The following is a 13,551-nucleotide window of genomic DNA, read 5'->3' as shown; positions in this document are numbered from 1 at the left end:
TTCCACACAGGCTCTCCGCCTGCGCCCGGGCTGGACGCTGTGCTAACAGGTGGCCATCAGCGCTGCCCCGCCAGCTGAAGACACCAGGTTTGTCAGGAAGCCTGACATTTAGAGCGATGGCTGTTATTTATAGCTATCCCAGCTCCGGGTGCACTTCACCACCATCCGCTTCTGGCTTTTTTTTTTTTTTTTTTTTTTTTGTAGCTGAGACACTCGGAGCACCTGGGACTGCTCATGACGAAAATGCCGTGAACCTACTACGTTATGTGGAGTGGGTTTTCAGCTTTGCAAAGCATAAACACCCTGTTTTAACACGGGGTGGCTGAACAGTGAATGGGCCTTTGTAGTCTGCTCTTATCAGCCGCTCACTCGGCGTTGAAGGAAACTGCGCACAAGTCCAGAAGTAAAAATACTCTAATTCATCAGGGAATTCCCTGCAGTATGAGTCACCGAACGGCTTCCCCACCACACCCAGCTACAAGATTTCCACATAAAAAGGCACCATAGAGGCCTGTTTTAGCACAGAAGCAGCACTAAAAAGTAGTTGTGTAAATCTAGCAGCATCAGTTATTCACGTATAGATCCTAGTGGACCACGATATACAGATTTTCTTCGTGGAAGAGCAACACAAAGAGCTTTCTAAAGACACTTTTGTAGCATCTTCCCCTCATCTCCACCCATCTGGACAGATACCCCTTGGTTCCTAGGGCTGGATTTACCTTCGTACCCCAGGGAACAAAGTATAGCATCAGGAGTTCGCAAGCTCTCAACAGTCAAGCCACCAGCGTAACTTTCATTCCAAACCAATGGACTGCAGAAAGGGGAAAAGAAGATACAAGAGCAAAAAGACCCCCAAGCCTGGAAATGCAGCAGGGTACAACATCTGGCAACCACTTAAGCCTTGCCTCTATGAAATGGGCATAATGGGAGCGTGCAGACGTATTTAAGTGATTCCACTTTACTACAGGAGGTTAAAACAGTCTATATTCTTTAGCAGACCTACGTTCACTTGAGATCTGAGAAGAACAGACATTATGTAGGATTTCACTGCCTGTACACAGGGTACATTTTATACTCTTCCAACCAGCAGTCCAACAGAGTTCAACTGCACTGGCTGCTCTATAAATCTGTATTTACATTCATATATTCCAAGGAAAATGGTGAAACAAGCCTTACTCTCCCAAAGGAACCCATTACTTGATTAATGTGTTGTGAGATTACCCTGAACAATAATTCCTATGTTACATCCCAGATTACTTTAACATGTCCAACACAGGCAGGGCACAGATGCAATTGCAGAGTCATTCTTAGGTGCTCTGCCTACTTTCCTATTTGGCTCTAACAATGCATATTTAAATCCCTGAGGATTGAAGGATTTGCAAGTTTTCAGTTTTACCCCAACCCCTTTTTCCTGGTAAGTACCCTCATGACACTGAGATGACTGATCTGTAACCACATACAGAAGGAATGGATAGGTTTCCGTGCAAAGAGGTTGAAGACTAAGGCAAAGTCTCATCATTCAGACTTAAAAGTTATCCATTTCTGTGCAGAGATGCTATCAGCCTCTAGGGGAAGGGCAAGTCGAGCCAGATCTGCACCTGGGCTGGCAATGAGAGAGGCAAGGAGGCAGCTCCGTTGCTTGGAGGACAGCACTCCCCACACCAGTCCTGGGCATGACCCACTGGCACCATCTCACCTGCTGGCACGTATTTGCTGGCACAGGTGCACTAGTGCCGGATTTTGCAGAGGCAGCAGCCTTTTCTCAGCCAGTCTTGCAGGTTTCTTGCTGTGAACAATGTTTCCCCAGCTGAACACCAGCAAGGGAAGGGAATCCTACCAAGTGGGTGGGATTCTGTGCCTGTGCTGACATGCTGGTGTGTCTCAAAGACACTTACAAGGGTCAGACTAAGGGTTAACCAACACCAGCCAAGCAGTCTGATATGAGATGTACAGGGAAGAGGGGGCAAGAAAACATGCAGAAATACAGAGGCAGCAGAGAGTATCTGCAATGTAAGTGGCCACTTACATCTCCGATGTAAACGACCATTCTTTTGATCTCCTCAAAATCCTAAGATTTACATCTCTTGGGGCTCTGTGAGCAGCAAGGTGCCTCCTGCTCCCAGAGCCACCTTCAGAGCAGCTCTACCTCCTGCTGCTGCTCCTGCTGGTGTCATGGCTTGCCTACCTACTGCCCAGCACCTCATCCCTGTTTGCCTCTCCAACCACCTTGATCTCCCCACTTTGCTCTTCCGCTACTTTTACACATGGCTAGACAGATTTTTGCTTACTTTATTTCCCTCTACCTTGCCAGAAAGTCCCCCAGCTGCTCTTCTGCCCTCCTCACAGTCTACTGTCCTGCTACAGAGACTTCCCCCACAGCTTTGCTCCCCATCCCTGGCATGCCTTCTTGCAGGCATCCGTCCATGCACGGCAGGGTTCAGGCATAACTGACCTATTTTCATTTCCACATCAAAGGTGCTGCATTTGTTTGTGTCTCATCATAAGCATTTTTGCAGCATATGTATTTTGTCCATTCCTTCAGCTATACATTTCTGCAGTACTGAGCTGAGCACTATGTAGACTTAGGTGTGTCTGTCATCAATATGACGCTCTCAAGTTACTTCTTCTCTCTTCTTTACCTTAAATTAACAATAAAAAAGCCATGCAGCGACCAGGTGATAGAAATCCAGCACAAACTGGATCTTGTAGTACTTTGGCATTTGTGCCAGACATGGGCTTCCTCTATGGTTGCTCATCTGGGCGAGCCAAAAGCTGAGGGACTCGCTTTGCCTAAATGGCAATGCCTAAAGGCTTTCCAGCTGCTTTTACCACAGTATGCCTAACAGACTTAATTACTCTGAGTTCAAGTGTTTGCAAATGAACTGTAATTTTAGTTCAGGTAATTAAAAGGAGGCACTGTGATGACAACTGACTGATCGGTGTTCATTTTGAGCCAAAACCATTGGAATGATCTGCCAGATACTATTTTCAGCAGAATGGAAGCTGGTTATGCAATTTGTGTTCTCTGGCACCTCCCCCAATTCAAATTATCATTGGTCCGAGGGTTTTATTTAACATCTTTAAGTAATTCCAGGTCTAAGACACACAACTTCCAAGTAAAACTGCAGCCTGACATCCCTGAAAAATCTCTCTAGAGCAGGCAGGTCAAACAAAGCACACCCAGCACAGCCACCCACCAGCAGTCATGACAGTACTTCACTCTGGTTTTGATTACATTCATGTCATCTCCTTGTCTCCACAATTTTACTTTCCTCTGTGAAGCTCTAGTAGGCTGAACCTGTGACTCTGCAGCTGAAACTGAGTAAAATATTCCTGGTCCATCTTCTTCGGTCCAATCTGTCTCATATTTTCTCAGACTATTGGAGTAACAAACCTCATAGCCAGTTCAAATCAAGTTCCAAATTTTTCTTCCATGAACAATTCTTTTCCTATACTTCTGTGCTGGATGCCAACACCACCACCTGTATTATAGCTACTTCTAGTTCTTTCTCATCTTAAGATGTAAGCTTGATCCAAATGCTTTCAACCTCCTTGATTAGTTTTTGAGACTCTTCGTTTTATTTTTATGACCACAACTTTTCACCTTCCAGAAATATCCCATTATGGCAACTCCTTGTGACATTTTAGTAGAGTCTAAACAGCGAGCTTTTAAATAGCATTTTTATTTTTTCCATCTCATTGTCCCACTCATGTCCCTTTTTTTGTCTCTCTAATTCAAGAAGGTCAGGCTCAATCTTAGAGGTCCTTCCTCCTCCTCTCCTCTGATTTTCCATCATGACATCAGCTTTCCAGCAACAAGGCATACCTTGAAAATTATTTATCTCTCTATTCCTCTCTTAAACGTAATTATACTTTCTTCCACATTGCTCTTGAAGGTGTAATCCTACTTCCTTAATAGACCGAAAAGGAACATGATCCTCTTCCCTCATCTCTCCCCACTTTTTCTGTGATGCCCACCTGAGTAAAGGTGGTTTTCAGTTTTACCTTTTGTTTTTCACTATCCTATTCTATTTTCAATTGGAAACAAACTATTTTCCCCAAGTGGAGTCTGTTTTGCCTATGACTGCAACTGATAAACAATCTCCCCGTCTTTATCTTTACCCATGAGCTTTTTGATCTTATTTTCTTCCCCTGCCCCGTCGAGGAAGGGGAGTGAGAGAGCAGCTTGGTGGGCACCTGGCAGCCAGCCAAGGTCAACCCACCATACTTCTTTCCTCCACTGTATGCACTGATCACTTCATTAGACTCAGCTTTCTTGTAAGGGCTGTGTGTTTGGACAGAGGGTGCTACTGGAATTGTAACAGTAAAAACTATTTGAAATCTTGTGCTAGTTGCAAAAGCTCAGAGAGAAAGCTTTGATTGCACAGATGCAGCTGTTTGAAGCCACTTAGTCTGGAAGACTTGAAAGAATGAATAAACTTGAAGCATTCAGCCGCCTTTTCTATAAAAATAAAACATTTACAGGATTACTCAGACAAGTGACTTTTGAGACCACATGGTTATTCCTTATTTCTCTGTTGACCACAGTAAGTATCTGTGATTGATTGATCTCACTCTTCACTGTGAGAGCAACACTCTGGACGAGGCTTGTTGCTGCTGACACCATCTCATGCGTGTATGGCTGCTGTCCCACTCTGTCTTCACCATTCCCTAGACTAAACAGCCAGGAAAAACTGAAACGTGCTGACATTTCCTACGAGCTGCACCGCTACTCCTCTGTGCGCGTGAAAGGGTTCCACCATCAAATGACTCCATCATCTGATGACGCTATTCGCCCAAGGATATCTATTTCTGGGCAGTGGCCAGAAACCCCTTCAGCTATCAATATATCTCTAGGAACTAGGTTCAAGTGACCTTCATGTGAACTCCATGCTCCCAACTTGCATGCCTTTGAAGTTTCCAGTTTATCTAGTTTCCCGAATTTTTAACCTCAATGCGCATGAGTCAGCGTGCAATCGCTCACTGCCAACTCGAACGTGTGTCCTGAACTTGGATAAAGAGACAGACAAAGACAAAATTATGTACTATTTGTCCATATGACTAGAGAGGGAAAGAGAGTTCTGCCACTTGCTTATTTATTACGTGAGCTACAGTATGATTACCCGTGTGAAACATGACCCCTTCTTGGCCAGTTGCCCCCCAAACTGTGACTGCTACTGGCAGTGGAAAAAGCAATGGAAAGATCTCTGAGAATGTAAGATCTTTTACCACATGGAGCTCTGCCAAGACTCAGGTCACCCGTCTCCCCATCACATCACATCACGTCAAAACAGACTCCAAACCCGAAGCTCCACAGCGTATCTAAGTCAAACCGAAAAGCCCACATGCTTCCCCAATGCATCTGTTCCATCCACGTGCCACTCAAATGCTTCGTCTACGTATCGCTTTCCACAACTTTTTATAAGTTCTCCTGAAGCTAAAAGACTGCATTTAACTAAGCTGCCACACAACAAGGTAAACTCTGCTCACACGACATACAGGAAACAGCACCTAATTTATTAGACTGATGAATACCTTTAAGCAGCAATTGATTGACTCCAGTGAGACAGGGAAATTTGAGAGGAACAAAAAACTGTGAAATGCTTGAGTGGACACCTAAATTCGTCCAGCTTCCCTCTTTTCCATATTGTATTTCCTTTGTGCAAACATTTGGCTGACCAAGCTTGACCACACGTTTAACAAAAGGCAAACTGCAAGTTTTACTATCTGAAATATTTAAAGAAACATATGATTTCCTTTGGTATATATACAAAAAAAAAATTGCTGATTGCACCCAGTTATCTTTCATCTGCTCTAGTATAACTATTACCATTACACATCAGCACCTTCATGTTCTAAGGGCAAAACCTGTTCCAGCAGGGAAGAGGAACAGTTTTGACAGAAAAATCCATTTAACAAAATAAAAATGAGCAGAACGAACAGTTGGAAGCAATAACTAAATCTGAAAAGCACTTTAATTGCTTGAAACTATTAAAAAAGAGAAAAATCCCTGGAGGAAATGTTGCTTATGTGCTGTTTATTTCTCTGTCTTTCAGGAACTTTGAGTGTCAAAGGCTTTGGGCACAATTGCTGAGGATATTATGCGTGTAGGTGCTAGGATTACTGTTGATTTGAAGTTGCAGTAATTAACAACACGTTCAAAACCACTGAAGTCTGTAAGTCTGGAGTTACTCAGAGATACAGCATTACAAATTATGAACTCTATAAATGTCCATCAAAGAGAGTGATGCATCTTCAGGGAGGGGCATTTGGTATAGGGAAGCTTTGACGCAAGCCTTTGACCAGGACAAAGTGTCCCTCAACATTTAAAGCCCAGAATAAGAATTTCAAAGTCAGTGTTATTTGAGAGACTAATCCCACAGAGAAGTTGGATGTTAACATTTCAGCCTTCTGGCTCCTTAAATCTCTTGTCTCGAGCTCTCATCACTAAACACAAAAGCAAAGACATGGGTTTGGAGTTCTAACCAAACTAGTGGTAACTCAACTGAATGATTATTAATAATAATACATCAAATGACTATTTCTTCCCATAGATCACAACTTGATAATAATGAAGACTCAGTTTAACCTGATCTCTTAGGTATGTCTAGACTTGGTCAAATCCATGAAGTCCAGAAATACTTGAGCTACTTCCAGTGTCAAAACCACTCCAGCTACAGGAGCAAGGAGCAATTTTTGAGCAAGGAGTAATTTTCAGGGTAGATTAACTCTTTCAGATCTCAGTATGAGGCTCTTTCTAAATCCCAAAATACCTTGGGCTATTCTTTCTGTCCCAAAACACCCTACAGCATGCTAAGAAGACATACCCATAACTTTCTTGTGCTTTGTTTCTTGGGATACTGGATTTGCGCCTCATCACTGGGCTTTCACTCATCTGTTACATTTTGTGAACAGAGGGGAAAAAAACCAGGATTTTTCCACCACACTCAGTTTTACAGATCTCTAATCACAATCTGATATACTAAGAGCAAGAAGCCTAGTTGTTTCTGTTAGGCTTTTGTTCTGCTTTGTGCTCAGTAATCCATATTACTTTTAAAAAAACAGCTTTGAAAACAGAGTGTTCATAGAATTGGTTACCAAAAGAAGGTAGCTGACAGATACACAGTCCTTAAAACACACTCTCCAAACTCCTCTGCATTTTCTGAACTTCCTTTGAGATTTTGATGCCTGGCAAATAGCAAGTTTTTAAATTATAATTAACTAAATCAGTCTTTTATTGTAATTCCAAATCACAATCCATGCAGATGCATGTGTTAACAGGAAACATTTTGTCTCTCCTAGACAAACTCTTCCTCCTGTAGCTAACAAACACCAACTTCATTTCATCTACTTTTGTAACTAAAATGCACACCTTTCCTCCACAGTGAATCCCAGCCTACAGACATCAAGGGCCTTTGCCAGTAAGAAGTTGCAGACTTCTTAATATCTTACAAAATACTAATTCTGGTGAAAAACAGGTAGGTGTTGGACATTCTAAATGCAGCATCCAACAACCATGTCACAAACACGACACTTTTGAACCTCAGGAAGAGAAAAGCATGACCACGAAGAGAGACAGAAAGCGAAAGAAGATAGGAAAACCAATTATTAGCGTAATATTTCAGAGTCATTGTGGGGCTCCCCAGTTTGAGGAAATTCTGAATTTAAGAGTGAAACCTCTCGAAGTACATTTAGCATTCACATTTTCACTAGATTATTTATCCAAGGGCAGGGGGGGGCCTTCTGCCTGAGCACTGGACCTTCCAGAGGAGGTCCTCACAGCACTTCTCACGTGGTCCTTTCAGTGTGCCGTGCCTTCACCCCTTTCTCCTGCGTGACACACAGAGTCACAGGCCTGCAAAGTTTGCTTTGCTCTGTTTCATGTGTCTCTGGGCTGAACAGCAGCCAGTAACGGGTTAAGCTGAAAAGCACCAAGCCACTGCCTCCCCGGCAGAAGGATTGATTCGATCATTCTTCAGGGATTCCCTCTTGTATGAGTCACCGCTGAGACTGACTCCCGAGGAAAGGAGGCCAGGATAATGCCATTACTCCAGAGACTGCAACAGCTGAGGGCTAGCCCTGAAGACTGAAAGCTTGGGACTCATGCTTGGAAAAACACTCAGCACACTTAGAGAAATTATTCAATTATTCAGATTGGGGCGGGGTGGGGGGGGGGCGGGTGTCGGGGAGAAGAAGGGCAAACAAAAAGTGTTCTCAAACTCTTTGAGTTAACCAATTAAGTATGCAGACTAGCAAGAATTAGATGAGCTTCCGGAGACTGCCTCCTGGCTTGGGGACTCTGTCAGAGCGAGGACTGAAGACACGAGTTCACGTAGTACAATAGTTAAATTTTATGCAAAAGATATGTTCTCTTTATGAGCACAAGGATTCCTGTGATCTATTACTTTGTAATAGCTGTGTTTGGCTGCTACCAACTAGGAACGTGATTACCATTCCAAATTCAAAAACAAAAGTGGTAAAAGCAGCAAAACTAATGAATGTCTCCAGCTAATCACAGAAGTTCATAACCAGCTCTCTAAGAGAAAGAGAAACTATGTTGGTGTTCCCTCTCTTGACCTACTTTCACTGACATGCCAGAGCTGAAAGGCAAAGAAACACCTCGTGCTGATTTACACAAGCGAAGGCTGCTAATGCTTGTTCATTTGACATTAAATACAGTGACTCTGTTCAAAAATCCAGATAGAGCACTCTGCCACTAAGGCAAGGATGCATTCCTCGTGTTTGCTTCCAACGCACTGAGCTGTGTCAGGCAGCGTAGCGCACAATTCACCACAGAAGTCTTAAAAATTGCTCAGCCCAGATCAGTCAGCAACTTGGCTTTTTGTGTGTTACTCCTAGTAACTCCTACATGAATGCAGCTGCTGGGGATGCTACACACTCTTGACTTTCAAGGCTCAGCCCCTGGACAGTATCTACTGCCCTGCAACTGCAGCAAACCTACAGTGAGACGACGAATTCCAGGAAGGACCTTAAATTCTGTAACTTAATGCTATACACTGAATATCCTGCTTTTAGGGTACTTAATGCAAAGGGAGACAGTGTTCAAATCTACAGTGTGGTACCTGCTGGTGGGCAAAGAGCATCACCACTGCAATCCTTTGGGATGTGATACTTCAAAATTTTCTAACTCAAAAAAGGAAGAAGAGAGGAAATAAGTATGAAGGAAAGCACCTTCTAATGTGGTTTCCTTCCTGTAATGAGACAGATCGAGGACTCCGCTCCTGGCATGCCACAGTAACCCAGTTCTGGGCAGCAAAGGAAGTTTAAATATAAAGCAGACAGACAGTCATTTTCTCCCCCTCCCCCTGATCTATGGAGAAAGCAAAATTCAGGGTTTTTTAATTGCAATACCCCCTTTTTTCCCTTTCTTTTTCAAATTTCCTAAGAAACAAAAAGAACGTTCTGCTGATGTGTCGCAGCCACAGCCCAAGTGTGTGCAGTTGCTTGGGAGTCACAGGAATAGTGCCACTGTCTCTCCCCGAGCAGCCTCTGCCCCAGATGTGCACTTTGGGTGACTTCAACATCACCAACCCAGGACTCCACTGGGGAACTTCAGCCAAGTCTTCTGTTCTTCTCCTGATCTTGCTAAACCCAAAGACCTGAAGTCTACATCTCTGTACCCTCCCCTGCTCGCCCTGCCATCCGGCCCCATGGCCTGACCTCCTGCGCTGCTGGTAGGGGCTGTGGGCAGGAGAAAAGCGTGAGAACCTCGTGGACATCAAGGGTTAAACAGGCACAGTGTCAAAGCCAGCGCTGTCGGCCTGAGGAGTGCCCAAGACTGTTTAAAGTTCAGGAGGGGGGGGTTCAGTCGGCAGCTGAGGAATCCACAGCTTGTGCCAGCGCCAGGGAAACCCTTTCCAAAACAAGACTCAAAACTATCCTTAACAGTCTTGTTTCAGAGCCTGACTTTGACTCACAGCTCTGCTCCCACCACCTATTCCCACAGGGGGCATACACACACACTGTGCATTTTTACCCTGTGATCCACTGCCCCTGCAGGAACCCCATGGCTCCTGCAGACAAACCGTGCTCCTGCTCCAGCCCCAGCTCCCACTCCATGCTCTCTGACCCAGGAGAACCAGTCCCACCACGAATGCACTGCAGGAGCAGGTGGGCACTTGTATCCTCCCCTCAGTCCCCGCGGTAAACTAGAAACATGCCCTTCAAATGAACATGTGTGCGCTCCAAGTCCTCCTCTGCCAGCACCTTCTAAGTGCCACCAACCTCAACCACCACAGGAGGAGACACAGGTGCACCCACACCACCAGCAGCACCGCTCTCTCCTCCACAAGTTACAGAGATGTTTAAGAAGATGCATGGTATTGCAGCCTTGATGGGGACTTGGCACCAGAGGCTTCCACAGCCCCTCTCACAGGCTCTACCTGCTACAGTCATGGTTTGCTACAAAAACAAATGGCAAAGGGTTGACTTTCAATGCTGCTGTTGTCCACCTGTACCTACGCTTGCCACAGTGGGAAACTTCACCATTAAGGCACATCTCAGATCACTGCCACAGCTTTGCCCAGTGACATGGAAAACATATTAGGTAGAGAAGAAAAATGCTATTACCATATTTACTCTTTCATCATTTGACATAGACTTTAAAAAGGGGCAAAAGAGACCAGAGTCTGGATTGAAGACATACCTGGCGCTTTCTCCACAAAGATGACTTTAGAGTCTTGCAGAAAGTTATGACCAGTCAGTACCATTTTTTTCCCTCCAATAACAGGAAAGCTGTCAGTACTTTGCTTCTCCACCAGAGGCAGTTCTTGGGCAGATCTCTGAGCTGGAGAGTTATAAAGAAGATTAAAAAAAAAAAAAGGGCAACCACAAACATACACAAAAAAGTAAATACTGACTAGTAAGTAACTTAATGCCTCATAAGATAAGCTGAGTTTGATACAGAGACAATGAAAGGTCAGAAGTTTTCAGGAAACATGTTTTGTTTTCAAGTGCCTTGACTGTAAACAACAGGGTTAAACAGATTCAAAAGGTTCGCAAAGAACAAGTGTTTTAAAACTCAGTTCAATCTGTACTATATCCAAAAGTATATTTTTATTGAAATTAATTTATTTTAAACCATTTTCTTTTATGCTATGTATGACATACATGCTGTGTGTTTACAAGGCACACACCACAAGGTGACCATGCATGTTCAAAATCTGTTTCAGCCACTACACGTTGTACTGTCAGTTCTGCAAACTGTCTTGCAGCAGCAGCAGCCATGGCCCTTTTCACTTTAGTGAACATATTCCCAAAAGAACCTGAGTGCCAAAGCACACAAGGTTCCATGCAAACAGAATCTGGTACAGTTTATGGAACATGAAGAAAGCGCTGCTTCAAGGGATGATGTGATACTTTACCCAGATTATATGGTTTCTCCCTGAGTTACATGCACTAAGAAATGTATGAAGTTTTTTGCACCACTTTATTCCACATTCTGCACTGGAAATAATACTATTACTTACTTTTTCTCCTGTTTTCGCCTTTTTTCAGCAGGCATGTGCCATGCAATTGCTCATTACAGTTCCCTGCCACAAGTCCAATCAGCTTCCTATTTAGCGGCCCCCTGATCTTGGCACCTTTGCACAGGCCAGTTCAGGACCAATTCAAATTTTGCCTTATCCTGCTATATAGAAACTGAAGCTCTCTAAACTTCAACAGCAGCAGGATGAAACCACGACTCCTCACATTTCTTGCTTTGCCCTCCAGGATGAATGGAGTTAGGGATGATCAGGCCTTCCTCTCCATCCCCTCTGTTAAGTTTATCCCCTGCTCAGTGGGCATCAGAAAGATCCACTTCGTGGAATTCAACAGAACCTTAAAAAATTGTTTTGGTCCATCCAGCTGACCAAATTAGCATTGGGAGTTAGGCAGAAATTCAGCTTCCACCACTTATCCTGAAAGGTTAAAGCTACACAAAACAAACAGGTTTTTTGTTTTGCGTGGGGGTGGCTGACGAGGCTTACAGAGCAAGAATGACACAGGTGGCTTTGGAGGGTGTCCCAGTGCATCTGATAAAATGTAGTCTGTTCAGTCAAAGAGACCCCAGTGCAGAAACCTGGCTTCTGGAGGTTTTGTGAAGCCGCAGGCAGCTTGTGCCAGTGTGTCAGCTCTAGTATACTGGCAGCTCCCCATCAAAGGGGTTGAGTTTTGTTTGCTGATTTTTGCTGTATGATGGGGAGACAGAGAGTGAAAAGGACAGAAGAGATGTTTTCCAGAACTTCTATAGCAGTTACCTTTATGATAAAGAGTCACAAAAAAAAACCAAAACACAAAACAGGCCCTGTCACTCCCAGGTTTACAATTAGTTTAACTCCTCTCTACTTTTGCTTCAAGCGTGTGTTTTTCTACAGCAATCAATGCAAGACAAGGGTATTCTGTTCTCACAGTAAACCACATGCTTTTGGAAAGCAGTTTAAAGTTCACTGACTAGACAGGTAAGGCAAAACCAGTGCGGAGCATGTTGGTGAACAAAGACTGCATGTGGGGTGGAAGCGTTCAAAATGGTTCAAAAGGTGTGTGGATGTGCCACTTGGGGACATGGTTTGGTGGTGCACATGGTAGTACTGGGTTAACAATCCCACTTGATGATCTCAGAGGTCTTTTTCAATCTTCCTGATTAAATGACTTCATGATAACGCCCAGCAAAAGGAGGATGTTTGTCGCTACTTACAGCACTCAATGGGATTGGAGGCTACTTGTAAAGAGAGGGTCCTGCCATTGGCCTGCGGGATATGAACCCTGAAGACCAGCCGCACACGTGTGTTCTTCCGACCGATGTCCGTCTCCCCCTTGCGCAGCTCGATGTCAGAGTTTCGGAGCTTTAATATCCCAGCACAGTCGATGCTATCCGAAAGGAAACACAGAGCGATTCAATGAATTTCGAGTAGACTTCAGAAAGGCCTGAGTGTGCAACATCTTCCCTCTCTCCTGTATGCTCTTCTTAAAACACTGAGTCAGCCACAGCCCACTGACCGGGCTGAACACAGCACTCTGCTTAGTCTAGTACTTGCATTCACAAGCAGCTAAGTTGGGGCTATCTGCAGTTAACAGGCAGTAGGTGCTGCTGAGCACATAAATTTAGGATGTTACCTCAGTTCCCAGAGGGAGAAAATCTAAAAGACTACTCCTCCTCAACACATCCTGTCAGGATGGTGCTTAAAGATTAATAAAAACCCAAAGAAACAGCAAGACTAGAAAAGTCAACGGAACGAGACGATGGTGCAGGAAGTGTTACTAACGCAGAACACAGGGTTACTTACAATTGCACTTGTTACAGCTAATTTGGAGAAAAATCTGACATGATTTTTCATCTAGGGCAAAGTCCTGAAAGTGTTTATTAATGAGCACAGCTGTCCCTGAGGTCAGTTCCACTGTCCGTTTGTTCGTATTTGAACGAGTTGGAAATACTCCCAGGCTGAGCACTGAGCTGAAGCTTTGCATGAAAAAACACTAAACTCAGTCCTCCCTCCACATTAGGGAAAAAACGTGCTTTTCATCAGATACAACTATTACTATTTCTGACCT

General features: G+C 44.1%; 1 protein-coding gene across 3 annotated transcripts in view; it reads right to left on the bottom strand.

Annotated features, from left to right (window-relative positions):
* NFATC1 (nuclear factor of activated T cells 1) overlaps positions 1–13,551 on the bottom strand; it is a 109,927-nt gene that overhangs the window by 49,725 nt on the left and 46,651 nt on the right. For all 3 annotated transcript variants that reach the window (XM_027886553.1, XM_027886554.1, XM_027886550.1), the window contains exons 5-6: positions 12,698–12,870; positions 10,667–10,807 (exon numbers count right to left, since the gene is read on the bottom strand). In XM_027886553.1, the coding sequence (XP_027742354.1) occupies positions 10,667–10,807; positions 12,698–12,870 (314 nt within the window). The remainder of the gene's footprint in view (positions 1–10,666; positions 10,808–12,697; positions 12,871–13,551) is intronic.

The sequence above is a fragment of the Empidonax traillii genome, unplaced genomic scaffold, assembly GCF_003031625.1.
Source record: "Empidonax traillii isolate 1590-97213 ecotype Southwest subspecies unplaced genomic scaffold, ASM303162v1 scaffold189:size1549363, whole genome shotgun sequence".
In the NCBI taxonomy this organism is placed as follows: domain Eukaryota; kingdom Metazoa; phylum Chordata; class Aves; order Passeriformes; family Tyrannidae; genus Empidonax; species Empidonax traillii.
Note: the sequence above shows the minus strand (reverse complement) of the source record. Positions and strands in the feature narration are given on the sequence as shown.